This window comes from Colletes gigas, unplaced genomic scaffold (genome assembly GCF_013123115.1).
Source record: "Colletes gigas isolate AHSC1104 unplaced genomic scaffold, ASM1312311v1 Colletes_gigas_Sc00018, whole genome shotgun sequence".
Classification (NCBI taxonomy): Eukaryota; Metazoa; Arthropoda; class Insecta; order Hymenoptera; family Colletidae; genus Colletes; species Colletes gigas.
The window spans coordinates 3047910-3068311 of NW_025106647.1; the positions used below are offsets into that span (position 1 = coordinate 3047910).

The 20402-nt window shown below is 31.5% G+C and overlaps 1 protein-coding gene across 1 annotated transcript in view; it reads right to left on the reverse strand.

Annotated features, from left to right (window-relative positions):
- Positions 1-1333: 1333 nt before the first annotated feature.
- Positions 1334-20402, reverse strand: part of LOC122400463 (HIV Tat-specific factor 1 homolog) — a 114650-nt gene continuing 95581 nt past the window's right edge. Inside the window, exons 5-7 of the mRNA XM_043401950.1 lie at positions 10684-10870; positions 3231-3367; positions 1334-1671 (exon numbers count right to left, since the gene is read on the reverse strand). Of these exons, the coding sequence (XP_043257885.1) occupies positions 1434-1671; positions 3231-3367; positions 10684-10870 (562 nt within the window). The 3' untranslated portion in view covers positions 1334-1433. The remainder of the gene's footprint in view (positions 1672-3230; positions 3368-10683; positions 10871-20402) is intronic.

Here is a 20402-nt window from a genome sequence, read left to right on the forward strand (position 1 = left end):
TTAACTTCATCTTTTGAATTTTTTAAAATTTGTTTAGTGTCAAAGTACTTGATTGAATCCTAATTTTTGATATTCATCATTTTTTCTAACAATAAGAATAAACAACACTAGATTACAAAATTTTATTGACCATCGAATAATAAAACGAGCCAAATCGATTAACTCCACTTTTTGAATTTTTTAAAATTTCAGTGTCGTCAAATCTTGAAACGATGAACTAAAATTTTGAAACAATGAGTACACCGTGTAGTTAAATAAAATGACATTCTAACGAACAATGTAACGATATATTGCTAATTTCAGAATGACTGTACAACTCTTCATTCGTTGTTCAAATATTTGACCATTTACCTGGAATTAATAAAATAGTTTTTTCATCTAAGTAGGTACTTACCAATATAGACAATCTACTGATTTGCTAATCAAGCAATGCAAATTTTCCTTGAATCTGAAAATAAAACATGATTCGACGTAAACGATGGTGCAATTAAACAAATCCTCCCTTGATTGAAATTTGATCTCTACCCTTTTTAAGTATTTCTATATTTACTAGTTATAACTTATATACTATTTACACGTTATTTTTATTCCTTCGATTATTAACTATTTCTTACTTTCATTAGAACTATTTTACCGGCGTATAAATTGTTACATTGTAAGTTAAAAAAATAGTGAGTGACATGTTAATAATAAACAACAATTATAACACATACTATTCCTCTGAGTAACAATCTGAGTCTCCATAAAAATATCAGGTCAATTTTTTGGAATTTTGTGTTAAATATTTTATAATTATTATTATTATATTTGAAATAAATAATTTCATTTCACAACCCAAGCCTGGTTTAATTTTTTTCCTAAACATTTGGCAGTCTAAATTTGCACGCAAAAAATTACTATTTTTAGCACTATTTCCAAAATTCATAAATGCCTTTCACTGTGTATTTTAAACGAATTCTGACAAATCTAGTTTTTAGATTTAACTAATTGGAGGATCATTTGACATTGACAAACTAATTCCAGCATTAATAATAATAAGGTTATACCTAAAAAAAACGAATTGAGTGTCCGAATATGATGCACTTTCTCTACTTGAAATTCAAATTTCTGTTTTAATAAATCCCATAATATTATGAAGGATAGATGAGAGAAAAGGGGAGCCACCGTGATGGGGAATTACAGAACTGATAAAGGGAATAACATTCGCTTTTATTTTATTCGAGCAACGACATTATTTTACGACGCAGCTAATAATATTTTAGATCATCAATAACAAGAATTACAAGCGTTTGCCTTTAAATCTGGAAAAAATACTTCTAATAGTGATCGTCAATATTACTCTTAGTTATTTTAAAAGCGTTTGCTCATACAAATTTTTTTTTTTTTGGTTTTTATTCTGCGCTGAAATATCTGGTACAAATCTTTTTGCTATTTTATTCGTTATTCCCAGCTGCCTCCTGCGAATCCTCGGAATTCGACGACAGTTCCGTTTCTTCGATCGTTTCGGGCTTCTCCGAGACCTTTTCTGTTTCAGGCTTTCCCTCGCGTTGTTTCTGATCGCTTTTCTTTTCATTCTTCCCAGATTTTGTCCTTTTCTCTTCGTCCCCGTCCTCGAGAAATTTGTCCCATTTTGCGATTCGAGCCTCGATTTCTGCGTCCGTTTCTGAAACTCTGAAGAAACAAACCGATTTCACGAATACTCCCTACGTTCTTCGATCTCCTTATTCGGCAAACGATCTTAACGATTTTAATATTAAGTATGCAACAGAATGATTATTTGAATTAAATTAAAATTAAGCAGAATCAAACATTAAAAATGAGTATTATTAACCTATTAAGTACCAATTACATACTTTGTTTTGTATAAAGGACATTAGGATTTATAATATAATAATATGGAATATATTATACATTTTACAGTGTTAAAGACAAGCAACAATACTGTTAATTTCTATTAACAAAATTGCATTGAAAAAATTAGGCGTCTGTCATTTTTTATAAAATGAGAAATATTTTAAATATCAACAGAATGCCATCTATTAATTTACAGTAAGTGAACTGATAATGAATGTTACTACTAAAATAAAAATAATAATTGCAATGGCCTAAATGATTTCGTAACAAGTGTATATTGAAAAAAATACTATTCGAGATTAGATAATTACGCTTTCAAATAATATTAAACGAATATAATTTTTATCGAAAATCCATAATATTGTTTATGTAATATTACTTTGTTAAGAAATAAAACCTATGAAGTCGATAATGTAAAACCCTGCTTATGGTATCAAAATCCTCAGAAAACTTTTGTAGTATAATTTAACGTTAAAATAATAAACATTTGCCATGCGACACTAAAAAATAATTACATCAAAATTATAAATGTATCGCTGTTGAAGTTGAAGACTATTTGGTAATAATAATAAATTCTAATAAATAAAATTTCTTTGCGCGATGCGTTGACAAATGAGATGTGAAACATTATAAATTATAATTAAACTAAATATAAATAGATCGCGTATTTCCTCGTTTCATAGTTTTTTATAACTTATCAACAATTGATAAAATCTAACATTTAATTATTGAACAGAAATTTAATCTTAAGAAATGTATGTTATATTAAAAGAAAATAGAAATTATTGAATTACCAAATGAATACCAATTTTTAATAAAATAACTATTTACTGAAATAAAGTGTTCACTCCTTAAAAAATATTATTAAGATAAGCGAGAGACTTTATTCTATGCTTTCAAATTGCTAATATAAACAGAAATCAATAATTATTTTACATCAAGATTATGAAACTGATAACAGAATAGAATAGTGAATGAAGCTATTGCAGTTCATAAATAGGATATTTATTGCACGAATCGATAAAATAATAAGCTTAAATAAAAAGAAAACATACGTACTATGTAACGCAAAGCAATAAATATGGAATAATTATCAAATGTTTTTAATATTGAGCAAAAGTTTGGAAAGTTACTAGTAGTAACTAGGAATCATCGATGAAAAACAAATAGGGACTATTGGAAGCCCGAAGTTTGTTAGTTCTAAAAACTGCCGTTCTTTCCCCCCTATAATTAATGTCGGTAATTCAGATTCACGAGTTCTAGTGACTTTTAGAGACACAGAGTCCAAAGTGTAGCATCGAAGGGTTATTTATCGACACATTCGAGGCTGGGTCGGTAAACTTGCCGATACAGAAGAAAGCAAAGGGTAAGCCTACTTGTATTTCGTTTTCCCGTCCCAGATTTCAGCCGATATTTTCCTCTGACTGAACCAACGACCGTTGAGTAACTGCACACAAGCCTGAGCTTCTACAGATTCTCGGAATGTCACTTGCGCAACGCCTTCTGGATGTCTCTGCAAGCATGTAAAGTAATCGCATTACAGCAGAGGTACACGAGTACTTTTTCGGCCCATTTTTCTGGAGCACTCGCAACATTACCAAGTTACAGAAATTACAGAAATTTTATTGTTTTTTAACGAAATGAAAGCTGTATGGTCCAGAATTGGGCATAAATCCATTAATTTCATTGGAAATATTAAAATTCTCCGATCCGTTCACGAGTTATGATCTTTTAAACATACGCATGAAATTTCATTTATGGTCAGACATTATACTTTCGGTAAAGAATTTTTTTCTCAAAAGTGCGCAGGATTTCGGGGGTACATCTATTTACCAAAAATGATTGTAATTGATTCCTGCAACCGAAAATATTTTTTTTAGAATGATTTGAAATTTTTTAATTTCGACGAAAAATTTGTCCACTTACTGAATTTTTTTCTCGAAAGTGGATAAGATTTCGGGGGTATGTCTATTCGTCAAAAAATGATTGTAATTGACCCCCGCAATCGAAAATAATTTTTTCAGAACGATTTGAAGTTTTTTTTTTCGTCGAAAAATTTAGGCACCCCTATTGATTTTTCTTAAAAATTCGTTTTTTTGACGCTGTACGGAAATGTTGTCTACCACTTTTTTGTAGGTATCCACGAGCTCTACGAAATACCCTCACTAGTATAGGAGTTATAGTCGTTTGCAAACGACCATTTTTATGAGGTTTTTCATACTTTACGGGGTTGAGGAACAACTTTTTCAACATTCCTACAATTCCTAAATATTCTTCACCAAAATGTGCTTTGGAGATTTTATTGCGAATATTTCTAAAAATTACTGATCATTTTTTACCGAAACAATTATTCATTGCAAACTAAAAGCTAATAAAGTAGAGAACTTAAATCTCGATTCTAATTTTGAACGAACAAGGCTACTGCTAATTAAAAAAACCATTTCACCAACGATTGCATTTATCTTATTTTAATTCTCACATTTCCGTTCTACTATTTCATTTGGAACAATCGTTCATTTAATGAATAACAATTTTTCTTTTTCATTTCGATCCTGAAATGAAACTGTTAAAATGCATACGTTAATTAAACAATGGCTGCTGTGATCACACCATGACAAACGCTCGTCGTTATTTCATTTCCATTACGAACGCTTTGTTGCACGACGGACCCAGACTCCTCCCGTTTTACGACTTAAAGCTGTTTACGTCGCCCACAGTTCCCCATAATACTTTTCACGTCTCGACTTAAACCACAATTTATGAGCCCTCGGTTTGAACATCAATTTTACTGCCTGGCCTGCTACACGACACGATACTCTTTGTTCTTTTGTCGCGTTGTGTCTCGTTGGATCAATCGCCCCATTTTCGTCACAGGGTTGTTCGTTCGATTGCACACGATATACGAATACACTTTAATTTTATATTCATTCGATTATCAAATAATTTTGTTTGCGAATACAACACAAACTTCCAATTTGGGTAAAATTATTTTTAAATTAGATTCTTTTGATATTTGAAAAGTACAAATTTAGATTATTTGAAATTGGAGAATTTGGATCTTGAAATTAAAATATTATTCATAAATTAATTTACAATGATATATTTTATTTGCTTGAGTAATAAAATATATTCTTTTAAAGTACCTCAAGTTTTATTAATTAACCAAAACATAATTTTTCTCAGGCACGTTGACTATAAAGTACCCTTTCACGTCGATGGTGTCCCTTTGTATACGACTTTCAATTCCCAGATCGTGTGAATTGTACAAATTCGATCAGGAAAATTACATCGCCTTAAAAGCAACATTCAGACTCTAAGTTAGTACCAGTTCATTTCTAAAAATCGACGTTCGACCGTTGTATCTTATTTGATCACTGTATCGTTACTATCGTCTGAGAAACGAAAGAATCGACTTGGGAGACCTACCAATTGCCCTCGTGAGGTAACTGTTCCACCTTTTACTGCCTCCACCGGCGGTTCGACTGCTCAGAGTTCGACAGCATTCAATAAAACTAGCAATGGGAACGAGCGTCTCGCAACAAATTTTTGTTCTTATATTATTCTGTTCAATTATTGCCTCGAATTAATTTATATATTTCCATACGTACTCAACTCGATTTCAATACAAAATAAAAGTGTACAAGTAGTCTTTGTGCAAATACTAATGGATAGATAGTAGCGATGGAATCGAGCACCTCACGAGTCATTCAAATTCCTTTACAAATTCATTCAGAATTAAATATTTTCAACCACGATACTTAATTGAAAATAAATTTAGTAATCTTTTCACGAATATAGAGCCATTAAATAATAATTCAGCTATATTTTTCGATTTTCTCGAAAACAATCTTTCGCAAAACAGAACTTTTATTACAAGAATTCTGAAACATCTGTTCCATAAAAGCAATTTTTTACAAGTAACACGAGATCTAAATTTCAAAGAAAAAAAAAATATAACAGTATTGGAAAGAATAAGAGCTGACTGATTGAAACTGCAGGAATATTTTTGGGACTGACTGTATGCCAAAACTCTGAATCACGATATGCATTCTATCCTTCGTTGGATCGAAACGGTGGAACTAGGGAGAGCGAAACAAGAGGAGCCGCCAGAAATAAAAACAGCAAAGAAATTATAGCTCAGTGATATTCCTCGAATTACCATGAACCGGCAGCTCGAGCCGTAAAACGTTCCGTCCGTTCGTAAATTCAGCCACGGAACATCGACCCGGTCTTTTGATCATCTTTGCATCGTTGGGCTCTTTTTACCGAGTACAAGCGGCCCCGAAAAACGTTCGGGAAAGCGTGGGACGGTAAATTGGCTGTTAGGAAATTTCCTGTCGCACGCGCCGCTTTTGATCTCGGCGCCATTTTTCGCGCGCAGCGACCGCCCCGCCCGGCGGATCGTAGACGATGGAATTCACTTTGACATTGAATGGATTCACGGTCGGGACTCACCGACTGGGAGTGTCTCGCGGCGAATTTATGGGGTTAGGTCATCCCCTTTCGAAAGTTTATTTGCGTCGGTCCCAAAGGACCCAGCAATTTCTTTGTGGACGCCATTTTGACGAATCTCAATCCCGTTCAACCACCGTGTCCCGGAACCAGAACAAAAATGTAATTCGACTGCTTCTACAGAGTAATTGAACTGTAATTGCTTGGTAAATACAAGGTAATTATTATGGCAATTGATATGGAATTATAATGGTGAATCATTAAACCGTGTAATTGTCGTATAATTCAAACGAAACGAGAGTGTAATTTGGGTGCAATTACTTTTGTAGAAGTAATGGTGGTAAATGTGATTAAATTATGTTTTGCTCAATGGTGGTTTGAATTAGTAATAAACACAATGTAATATAATTAACGATTGCTACTCCACAAGTCACAACTTTGTTAATAAACGTTTACATTAATTTATTTTCCCATTTGCTAATTTGTAATCTTTTTATTTAGAATTAAATTGTATTTATCTTTGCGAAATAAAATTACTTTGCGTTGAACAGAATTATCGAAATTTCAGACAGAACCATAGAAACTAATTAATGCAACAATAATACAAGACTCGAAATATTTAACGAAGAAATCGTGCGAATCATGCACAGGGAGACGAACAATAGAAGTGACCTAACAGGCAAGAAATGTGTTTTGTAAAGCTATGCATCATCACTAATGGCAATAAAAAAAGCAATAAATGTTAAAAACCTTGAAAAAGAAACAAACTAGGATTATAAATGTAGCACTGTTTCGCTTTGAAATACCGTGTAATAAAAAAAGCCAAACGAATCTGCAAAAGACAAACTATTAAACATGATTATATTTCACATCAATTATAATTCGTCTCTTTTAACCCGCCTTTTCTTGCGTTTAGTTTGCCTTAACTGAACGTAAGAAAAATTAATTCTGATTTTTCAGAATACGTTTGGTAATTAATGTTTTGCTACGCGAGAGGAAATAAATGTACCTGGCGATTTAATATCATCAATCTTTGCCGTGATAACTAATTTTCACCAGACTGATAATCAATGTTCGTTAAGTGCACATCGCCATTAGCCCACCGCGAGTATCGATAAATAATAAAATAAATGTTTAACTTGTTCTTTCAAGGATACGTACGTACGTTGAAGGGCATTGAAACACACTGGTACCTTGTTACGTTAAACGCTACTAATAACTTACAGTCACGATTTCTACAACGATTAATGAAGACAAAAATTACTCTACAAAAAATTTCATTTATCCCGGAAGAATCGTATACGTATACCTACGATTTCCACCCTTTTCATATTAAATCACGGTGAGTAATTTTCTCTAGGTCGGTGCTCAATTTTTTTACTCGTGACATTTTTCATTAAACGAATTTATTAAAGACTGTTATATCAAATTTATAGATACAGCCTCCATTGTTCGAAACAATTTTCTAACATTCATCATTTTATATTTCAGATAAAAGAAGAAAAACACCAATAACAGAAATCGTAAGATAATGTAAACAAATTATTTTTTTCTAATCTTTCATGTCTTTTTGATGTCTTTAATAGAATACATTGCAAAATTAGCAGTATCATTTGAATACCCACTTAAGACACTAATTGTATTAATTTTAATATTTTTAATTTTTAGTGTGTTTTAAATCGCGTGTTTAGGACATTTTTTACAATCACAATTTAAACAAGACACCCTGTATATTAAAGGGCCTCAATGCAAAGATCACCGATGGGTCAACAGTGATATACGAGGCACAGAATGTGATAATAATCGACCTAGATGGCAACTTTAGTGGGCGCCACTTTTATAACGTCTGCGTTTGTAATACAGAATATAACTATAGTATTTCAATTCTACATCTGGTCTTTTATACTAATTCTGTTTTAGCGTTCAATTTAACACGTTCACTGCCAGATCAAAACCGTATAATATTCTGCACAAGTAAAATTTTGATTTTAGACCATTGTAAGCTACATAACCTAAAATTTGTTTCGGTACTTATTTTCGTAACCTTGTTAAAATTCACAAACCCTATTCAAATTTATTTCCCTCGACGTCTTAACTTGAGAATTAATTTTTCTAGTATCATAATGGTAAATCCTGTCACCCATATATGGGTGACGTGGCAGTCAAAGTGTTAACAAACAAATCCCTAGAAATGGTATTCCTTTAACATTTGTTCCTAACAAAAATAATAGTTTCACTATCCATTAACACTGTCATTATTATTGTTATAATTTAAAGACACACGAGAAATAAAATCTTTGGATAATACTAAAGACTAAATTATTGTAGTTTGCCATTAATTTACTAACAATAACAGGCTTAAATAGGAGAATAAAATTTGCATTTATTTATAGAAAGATAATATTTAAATTGTGAAGCTTTTATGATATTCATAATTAAATTCGACGTGCAATACATAGAGATCAGATAAGAGAGGTAGATTCAAAATATGGAAACACAAAAGCGTTATATAATATCTTTAGTCTGCGAATTACAGACGTGATTATGCACTCAAGAAATTTAACCAATTTGGAAGCAACATTATATTATAATTGATATGCTCGGTAATTGTTGGTTTCGATGTGAAAATAACTCCAAGGTTTTAAGTGATAATAATAGCTGCAAGTGTGGTGATTTCTGAGCTATAGGGTGTAATTATTGGAGAATGTTTACGTTTGTAGTTCACTGTAAAGCATATGGATTTATTGGGTACAGTGTCATTCTTACCACCTCTCGTATTTCATGCTTTTTATATTCAGCATCAAAAAGAATATTAAGAAAATATCAAGAAAAAAAATTGTAAATTGCTTGCAACATCAATTTCGAATGTTTAAAAGTATTAAAAAATATTCAGATAACCGTTCTACTGTATATGTAAAATTAGATTTTTAAGACAAACTTTTGTAACCTAATTCGAAGGCATATATAATTTATTATTGATATTCGCAGATTTATAACCTTCATGAACATATAAAAAATAATCGTATTACAATAATTAACTGTAAGTAGTGTAATTTTATAGTTACTTATATAGCATATGGATGCACACAGTATATTGTACTATCGAGAGACGAGATGTTGGTACCCACAAGCTAAACAACGCATGGAACAAACGGAATCATGCGCACGCATCACTCAATCTCGTCTACTTTTCAGGTTCTTGGTTCTTGATTGGTGCTCGACTTGCCCAATAACAATCGAGAACCTAAGAAGTGATTACGTGATCGTGCCATCATCTTATCTTACAACAGTACACAGTGTGATACATTCAGTCAACTATGAGAAATATGAGCTAATCTAGAGTCTAATAAGCATTAACGAAGGACAATTTAGATCCACAGAGCTATAAGTTGATGTAAAACACAAGTATATTTTTAATATGCCTGGGTGGAACATCAAATTTAATTAGTTTCAATAAGGAAAGCAACATAACATTTAAATTAATAAATTTAAAGAAGAATGGAAAGTCTGGCATAATTTAAAAATTGTTTATCCTGTAACTGCAAAAGAGATTCTTCCTGTAGATATGTGTGCTCTATATGTACGTATTCATATGCATGCAGCTTTCGTAACCATGTCAAAACTCGTCAACGATGCAATAATCTATGCGAAACGGAGCACGCGGAATAGAGATAACGAGTGACCCTAATGCGCTCTGCTCGTTACGTTCAACCGAATATACTGCATTAGGACGATTAATAGACTTTGAGTACGATTACAACTTTTTATTACTCGTAGTATAAAAGAAAAGTTTGTCCCCCTTAGTCTGCATAATTAAAGTCACACACACCAAAGTGTTAATCTAGATTACGTAATTAAAGCAAACAAATCGTGCAAATGCGTGTTTTGAATAATAACGTTTCTGATCAGCTTAGGTTTCCGCATTAATTTGTAATATTTACGGTACAAAGTTAATTCCAATGAAAAGAAGAATTTTTGTTTAAAAAACTGATATTTTAATTTTTCTTTTCATGTTCCATGCTATGTATTTTCTGTTTCTAAATGCAATATGTAAAAATGATTATTTCTGTAATTTCTTATAGTTGGAGACACAATATTATTTTATAATTATTTAATTGTATTGTGCATTGAAATTATTAAATGCATTAAAATTGCATTCTTAATATTACACAAACTGTATTTACTTATATGCACTTCAGAAATGTGTTATGTTTAATTATATTTTGAACACAAATTAATATGTTTTTATACTATAAGAGAAAATCTCTTTAATTAATTGCATAAGTAAGTTTTTTTTGTTTTTTGGTCAATTTTATGAAAAATTGTAATAAAACCAGTTTCGATTGCGTAAAATGAAATATAATACGTGGTACTTACGTCGTAAATAATAACTTTTCGGACATCACCGCATTTTAGACATTCGGACCTGATATCCTGCTGATATTCCAGTAATAACGCGACCTCTTTATCGAAGTCCTCCGGCGAGAAAAGATTTTTTATAATTACCACTCTTTCGTGCTTCTGCGGCTCGCCCAACGGGCGCTCAGGTCTCCAATCAAATAATCTGTAACAAAAAATTGACGTCACGAATAACCTAATCCACAGTAGAAATTCATTCTTGTATGAACATCAAATTTTTTTAAAAAATAAATTTTCATAAAAAAAGAAATTAATGTGAAATGAATAAATTTGCTATTGTTATGTTCAGCTATATCAAATATTATTAAATTATTTAAACGATATAACTCAAAATAATACACATTTCGAATTGACAACACAGTACAAACGAACAAATTAAAATAAATATTATTATTAAGGTATTATTATATCGTGTGAAATAAATTCCAAGGTGACTCAAACCTGCTACTATTCTTCATACTTATTGCTAGGCCTTAAAAAACAATGTAGACAAATCTCCAAGTTGAAAAATATGAAACTATTTAAATTCAGTAAAAATTATTAAAAGTTTTTAATTTTTAAAATTATTAAAAATTTTTAATTTCGTTCGGCAAAATGGTCTAATGTAACATTTGCTTGGCATTTACATCAAATTACTAGATTACTTTATAATACTATGAGCACTAAAACAAAGGCGTACAGCGTTCCAAGAAATAACACGACTCAAAATTTAATTTGCATTTAAAGTAGAGATACGAATTTTCAAAGAGACAATAACCACACATAGCTTTGTCTTAAATATGAAGCAGCTTGTACGTGTACGCTTTCGTAAAATAGAGGAACAAGAGATTATACTGAAGCACAGTTATTTTGGAAATACTCATTAACCATTTTCTCCAAATATTAAGTAAAAATAAATTTAGTAACAATTTCTATTCTATTGAATTGTGTTTTTTGTGTACTTTTATTAAATCGTAATATTTACATTCCAAAAATTTTTATTTTTGACTTTTCCAGTACTGAATTTTAAATATAATATAATTAAAAATTCCAAGTTGTGAATAGATAAATTCTAAATGCGATGAAACACTAAATTTTCTGAAAAATCAAAATTTTTAGTTTTTTTTACCGTAGCTATTATGCTAGTTGCGAGTGTTTTAAGTATAAATCGTAAACACTTAAGACGATGACAGATCAATCAATTTTTCAATTTGTCTGACGAACATGAATCGTGCTTTATCGCTTCGTAACTATACAGTTTGGTTTACCAGACAGATTAATGAACCGTAACACTTTGCGGTATCGCGTGTGGTAGAATCCCGACAAGTTCCCGACATTATGGCAAGTCTTAACACATTTGTCAGACATGACACTCCAACTGGAGCATACAACCTTTTTGCAACTGCGAAAAATAGAGCTCCTGCCACGTTTCCACGAGCAATTCAAGAACTTTAAATCCATCTCTATGCTGGTTCGCATCATTTTTCATATTTTAATAGCTACAATTAAAATTTACATGTTCGTTAGTCTTTACAAGGTTTGTTAAAATTTTCTCGACCATATTGCTTCGACTCTATTCGATAATTTATAATAACAATCTATAAAATAATTGTATGAGATTGTAAGAGGAATGCAAACAAAGTATCACATATGTTTTTATTTTTGATAATTAATAGAAATATATAATTATTTAATTATTACTATTTACACTAAATTACCAATCATTTTTTATGGATTTATCAAATTAATGATTGATTTATAATAATACAACCCCAATTAATATATATTTGATTTATTACAACTAAACTTTCAATTTATCAAATTTTTTCTTTTTTCAGATAAAAATTGTCAATATAACAATGGCAGTCATAAAATAATTTAAACTGTGTTAGTGTTTGAAAAATACCTAAGACTGCAGTGATATTAGTATCATAAATATGAAAAAAATAGAAAATAGAAAATAGATATAGGGTAACTCACAAAAATATAACGAAAATATTATTACGAAATATAAAAGAAAAGTTTACAACTCTGCTTAATAAAGATCAAGAATAACTAAATGGTGTTTATCTTATGTGTATGTTAACACGAGCTATGTTTTTTGTTTTGAACCTATTCGACGTGATCTCAAATCACATACTATATTAGTAACATACTTTAAGTTGCAATTTGGGTTGTGTTGTAACAGTTTATAATCTCTAAATGCTAGAAATAGTTTGAAATGAGAACTAATACGCAGTTATACAGGGTGTTCGACCACCCCTGGGAAAAATTTTAATAGGAGATTCTAGAGGCAAAAATAAAACGAAAATCAAGAATAATAATTTGTTGATGGAGGCTTCGTTAAAAAGTTATTATCGTTTAAAGTTACGCCCGTACTGAATTTTTTTCTTGAAAGTGGGTAGGATTTCGAGGGTATGTCTAATGAAAAAAGATGATTGTAATTTACCCCTGCAACCGAAAATAATTTTTCCAGAACAATTTGAAATTTTTTAATTTTGTCGAATTCACACATTTTCGAATTTTTTTCTCGAAAGTAGGTAGGAATTCGAAGGTATGTCTAATGATAAAAAATGATTGTAATTGACTCCCACAACCGAAAATAATTTTTCCAGAATGATTTGAAATTTTTTAATTTCATTTTTTAATAACTTTTTAACGAAGCCTCAGTCAACAAAATGATATTCTTGATTTTCGTCTTATTTTAGCCTCTAGAATCTCCCATTAAAATTTTTCCCAGGCTTGGCCGAACATCCTCTATAATAATGCATTTAGTTTGCGATTACGTCAGGAAATGCTCAATGGAAACTATCGACAAAACGTTTCACAATAGGACATTCATTCGCAATAAGATCGTTATCGTAGTTTCCACATTTCATATTTTAATAGGGTATTTATGGGCCAAATTATAAAACCCATGGAATGTATATGGAAAAAAATATTAATCCCAATATCAATCTGAATTATAATTCCTATTCCCTGAACGGAATAAACAGGGATTAAGAATATAAATGGAAAAAGAAGAGATATCACGCTACAACCAGATTATTTGGATTATCATTACCATATTATTAAAACTATCACCTACATTATTTAAATACGATCAAGTCTTTAGTAAAGATGAATTTTAATTATTACAAATTAATATTCACAATTGACTCACGACTCTTAAAGAAAGTTTCGTCGCGTCCAAATTGACCCACCATCCACTATGCGATAGTTGAACACTTCTAAAACATTACTCTCGTATTTAAAAAAAAATACAAACGTTTAAAAGACAATAATTTGGTACCGGAACGGGTTAAATTCTAAATTAAAAATAAAACTGAATATCCAAAACATAAATCAGTTGTATAGTACCGTCTTCGGATCTGTAACGCAGAGATAACCGAAGTTTAACATCGTCGCGGGATCGATAAATCAAGGATAGGCGTGTAATTGAAAATTACAATTCAACGCGTATTATCTATGCGCGAAGTTTAGCCGCGCCAACGCGGACAATCAATTAGGGATTTAACACCCGCGGTCGATTAACCTAATCGTAGATTGATCAGATAATATTAATTAAGACAGCGGTGGTATCGTTGCCGATTAGAACGCCTCTCGTGTCGAGACGCCATTAATATTCAGTGATTTCTACCATAATTAACCGGGTGTGAAATCGACAATGATATCGATGGCAAAACAGCGGGTCGCGATGCTGCACTCAATAAAGTTCGAGGGATGTTAGATCCGAAAGATAAATCGATAAACTGTCACCGGTACCGAAGGTTTATCGAGCATGTTCGTGCAGCCGGGTTATTAAATACGATAATTTTCCATCGTATAAGATTATACTGATAAATGGACACGCACGAAACGCCGCGCAATGTGTACCGCATACGCGCAGTAAATCTTTGTCGTTGGAAGGACACTCGTTGGATAGATTTACGAGTGTCGTGCCTGACGAGTTACCATATGTGGCAGCCATTTTCCTATCTCCTTTTTTCTTTTATCGAGGGAATTTATTCGCCGTAAACCGTGCGTATTTATATTAACTGTTGAAATTAAAATTAACCGGATACCTGTTCCCGAGAGCAAACCCGACGCTCCGCGATTGAATCTGTGTCAAGCCGATTTTTATTCCATAAACGATGCAAATTACGAATTCTTCGGGGGGCGAGTAATTATCTATGAAATGGAAAATTTTATATTATTTGCTTACATCAAGCAAACACGTTTTACTTTTAAATTTATTGTATTAAGAAATATATGATCAAGTTAGACTTATTTTACAAGTATAATTGCATAGTACATTGTAGACTGCAATTAAGAACAATTTTTAATAGGAGCGATTTTGTACTTGAAAGAACAAGAAAGTTTCGTCCAGACGCTGGGGCAATGAATACTCAGTCGTGGATTGTATATGTACAAATAGATGGTTGTTCGAGCACTTGTGAGAAAGACAAAGAGTGTAGCCCCCTGGTGGCGAATACGGAAACTGTCGCCAAAAATCCTTATGGCCAGAACTTAGCGAAGAATTAAATTAATTCCGAGGGTACAACCTCGGTACAACCAAACATTCGAAAGAAATATGTATTATTTAAAATGTAAATAAGCGTATTTCAGTTTCGATGTTGCATTAAGGTCCATTTCAGTATGACAAATGTATTTTCTATTTGAAATATACGAGTAGCAATTTTGTACAAGAAGAAATAATGTTTACAGTTGATGAACAATTAATATTAATTAAAATAGAAGGTCAATTATAAAAATGAAATCGTTGAAAAATATATTGTAAATTGTGAACATTTCTATACATTTTTCCAGCATTGGGGAATAATTAGGTCGCGTAATAATTAATTATGCAACTATTCGTTTCCTTTTTTTTGTTTCAGTGTCGAATGACAGAACTTGATTGCCTGTCCCTTTCTTTAGCTAAACCAGGTGCTATTTTCACAAGTGAATACTATTTGATTGATGACTCGCATGGCGCGGACTAGAAATAAAGCATTGATCATCAATGCTATTCCATCGAGTGCGTTAATCAAACTCGACGTAGATTCATACTGTCACTTTTAAAACTTTTTTAGTTACATTCGTTTACATTCTTTTGCGGCTGTTTTTAAACATTATTACCGCTGTATAGAACGTACACATTCTCCAAATCAATATCGTTCCGTGCGTGTTATACTTCACTGAATCTTCGTTGCATGCCGAAAGTATATCTTTGAAATTTTTCCATTACTTTCATCAAATTTTGTAAAATGTAACCCGAAAGTATACGTTGCTATTTTTCCTGTATTAATACGAAAATTTAGTACAAAATATATCAGACACATTAGAATTTATATTTGTATTAGAATCGATGAACAATTAACAAACTGTTAACGTATTTTTTTCTAATCAATAACTAATAATAATACTATAATTCTCATTACTAAATTGTATATATTTTATTAATTTTTATAGTGTACACAATGTTTAATTTGTTCGTGACTTTAATTACCGTATTACTTTAATAAATATGATCTGTACTAATTATAAATTTAATTGGAAACTGAATCTGTATTTTATGTAAGAAAAATTATGCAAATTCATACAAAAATAGCACAGATCACAATTTTCAAAAGGAAAATATATTAGACTACATCTTCGTAGATGCTATAAGTTTATTATTATCTACATTTTTGTATAAATACCATTAGAATGAATAAAGTATTTTATGATTAATTCACTTATTAGCATTTGTCACTACATTTTTAACAAACAACATTATAATAGTACGAAAGTGATGAAATGTTTTTTTACATAAATGAAGTACTGATAAAAAACAGGAAATTATGGAGGCGTGTGTACATACATTGGACACAGGAACATACTGCAAGCAAAATATATGTATTGTGAAGAACAAATATTTGCAATGCTGTAAGGACGCATGGAATGTGTTATCTCGTTAATTTGCGAATGAAATCTCCGTAAAATCTTAGTTGCAGATAATTTGTGCACCCGAAATTCTGATAGCGTGTTTAATCATGCTCCCGTTGCTAATTTAGTCCGGGAGTAAAATATAACAAAACATAAAGCATACAGTAAATTTTCATATCTCAATTTTGGAGTAAAAAAGAAATTTCAGTCTACCATTAAATAGCTAATAATATAAAATATGTACATGAACTCCACAAGTTTATAAGAATGAATTTTTAAAATAAATTTTAATTGTATTTATATAATACAACTTATATGGAATTTAAGTTATACAGAAGTTAAAAGTTTCTTAAATACAGACATTTTTAAAAGGAAATATATTTATAATTCGTGCATCAAAGGGTTGTAGAAATAAGACAAATTACGTGATATGTACATGAAAAGAGAAGAAAAAATAATTTCAAACTAATGTAAATCATTTCTTGGCTGACAGGCTGAAATTAATTAATAAACATGATATACAGCGTGAGATACTTATCGTGTTCACTTTTAATAACAGATAAAATACACGTTATATGGAAAATTGCTCTGTGATATACTGTTTTCATAAAGACACGTTTCGAAATATTTTTCGTAAATTTAATCATCAATTTCGTTTCTTTTTTTTAATGTAATGTCGTATGAATTATACCAGATTTTTAAAAAATAGCGAACTTTAAATGAAAATACATTAATAATGTATTTTCCAAAAATCTACTAATTGACGAAATATTTTCCTTGGTTTCTCGACAATGCACTTCGTGCAACTTCAAATTGAAGATTCAATATTATCAAAGATTTCCGTATACGGTATTTACTTGACAGACTTTACCAACACAAATCCTAATATTAACTTGACGTTTCTCGAAGCAGATTTTTGCAAATTGTTGCAAAGTATCTCGTTAATTATTACGTTCAGAATTAATTCAGGTTGCTGCATATTTACTTAAAATTTGTCACTCTTTCAAACTGCGGTCTATACATTCACAATGTAAATATTGTATTTCAATTACGAAAATTAAATAAACCTTTAAATTTTCAGAACGGCTCCAGTAATGAACAATAATTTAATTAATGAATAATTTCTATAGACAACAACTTTTCATGCAACATAATTTACAATTTACTTAAGGCGACGATTCTCCTTTCAAAATATTGTATTTCAATTACGAAAATTAAATAAACCTTTAAATTTTCAGAACGGCTCCGCTAATGAACAATAATTTAATTAATGAATAATTTCTATAGACAACAACTTTTCATGCAACATAATTTACAATTTATTTAAGGCGACGATTCTCCTTTCAAAATAAATTTTTCCCAAAAAAATAAACATGAAAACATTCGATTGATTTTTTGCATCTGTACCAAATGTAGGGAACATATTTTCTTAACCCCTTGACGTACGATTTAATTTCAAATAATTTGTCAAACCTATACTATTTAATTTTGTTTAAATTTGTTCGTACAAGGAATGACCACGAATAAGAATAGATTTCTTTTACGAATACATTGTAAAAGTAAAAATTTGTTGATTTTAATATGTAAGACTTGATGATGGGTGAGTAGTTTCATAATTGTGAAACTTGACACCAAAACTAAAACGAGTTAGACTCGTTATTGTACGGTAAGGGGTTAATTATTGTAGATTTCTAAACTAAAAGTCATGCAAAAATCATATACAGGGTGTTCGACCATCCCTGGGACAAATTTTAATGGGAGATTCTAGAGGCCAAAATAGGGCGAAAATCAAGAATACCACTTTGTTGATGGAGGCTTCGTTAAAAAGTTACTAACGTTCAAAATTCCGCCCGTACTGAATTTCTTCTCGAATATGCGCAGGATTTCGGGGATATGTCTATTCACCAAAAATGATTGTAATTGATCCCCGCAACCGAAAATAATTTTTCCAGAAAGATTTGAAATTTTTTAATTTAATTTTTTAATAACTTTTTAACGAAGCTTCAATCAAGAAATTGATATTCTGGATTTTCGTCTTATTTTGGCCTCTTGAATCTTCCATTAAAACTTTTCCCAGGTGTGGTCGAACACCCTGTATAACACGTCGTTAAAACTGCATAATGCCAATTGAAAAAGTCAAGGCGACCTCAATTTTTTATCAAGCAAAAAGATTTAACGAAATTTTTAGTATTGCAGCTCGTTCCCAGCAACGTAACGAATAACTTTTGTGGGAAACATTTTGTCGTCTTAGTGCTCGCCGTAGACTATCGTTCTCACGTCCAGCAGCTTCGAGCTCATTGCTTTGGCGATCGGTACATATTGCTTCGAAGTCCGCAAGGTGCATGGAGAACACGGTCCTTATCCGTTCACGGTGCTCGTAATCATCGGTTACTCGAATGTTTGCCGTCTTCATCGGAGAACACGGGCATCTGTCGTAGGACGAGAGCTCCGAGTTCGATGGCCTTCTTTGCGAAAACCAGTTATTTGCGAACGAACCGGGCCCTTCTCAGCTGTTCTTTGCCGGAAGTATTTGCTCTAACGGTCGTTTTGCACTCACGAAACGCGAGGCAATCTCTTTCCCAATCCCGGATCGTTTTCTTATTTCGCCCGAATATTGATTTCTCAATATCGGATAGAAAATAAAACGCCCTTGAAAACGAATTTTTTTTCAAATCGATACCGTAATTAATTCTGGAGAAAATAATTATTTACGAAAAAGAGCATAGCAATTAAGCAAACACCCTGTATACAAATTTAAATTCATTTTCAATTAAACAATTTATTATCCAGTTTTATCGCACACCAGTCGTATAATCAATAGGATTTGCTGAAACTTCTCTAGGTATATAGCGTCAAAGTAAATATCGAAATAAACATAGAAAACAACATAAATTATAAAAGTAGTTGTATTCATTTGATGGAGGATAAAATACCCTTTAAAATTAGTGTTTATTCAAGTCGATAGCGTAATTAGATCCGAAGATATGAGGGTTCGAAGCGTTTGTTTACTTTTCACTCCTTACACCGCGAGGTCAATGACCTACTACGACCTTGGCAAGGTCGTTGACCGTACATGCTTGGAGTAAATAGTAAATTCTTGGAATTACAATGTCACTCGGTCACGATTGTTACGACTTGCATGCGAGAGAAAGGTCCAACGCGTAAGACGGAGACAGAGATAGTGGGAATTACAAAATTACCCCTTCATTTAAATTACGATATCTCCAAAACAGAAAGTCGGATCGATAGAAACCAAAAACTATTTTAAAAGGGAAGCATTACCGATTCTAACAGTGTTACAATTATGTTTTGTTTAGGTTATGCGCAGGAATTCGGAGGTATGTCTATTCACCAAAAATGACTGTAATTGACCCTCGTAACCGAAAATAATTTTTTCAGAACGATTTGAAATTTTTTTTCGTCGAAAAATTTCCCACATTCTCGAATTTTTTTCTAGAAAGTGGGTAGGATTTCGGCGGTGTGTCTATTCACCAAAAATGATTGTAATTGACCCTCGTAACCGAAAATAATTTTTTCAGAACGATTTGAAATTTTTTTTTTCGTCGAAAAATTTCCCACCTTCTCGAATTTTTTTCTAGAAAGTGGGTAGGATTTCGGCGGCGTGTCTAGTCACCAAAAATGATTATAATTAACTCCCGCAACCTAAAATAATTTTTTCAGAACGATTTAAAATTTTTTTTTTCGTTGAAAAATTTAGGCACCTAATTAGATTTTCGGTAAGGAATTTTTTTCTTCGTAAGTGCGTAGGATTTCGGGGGTATGTGTAATGA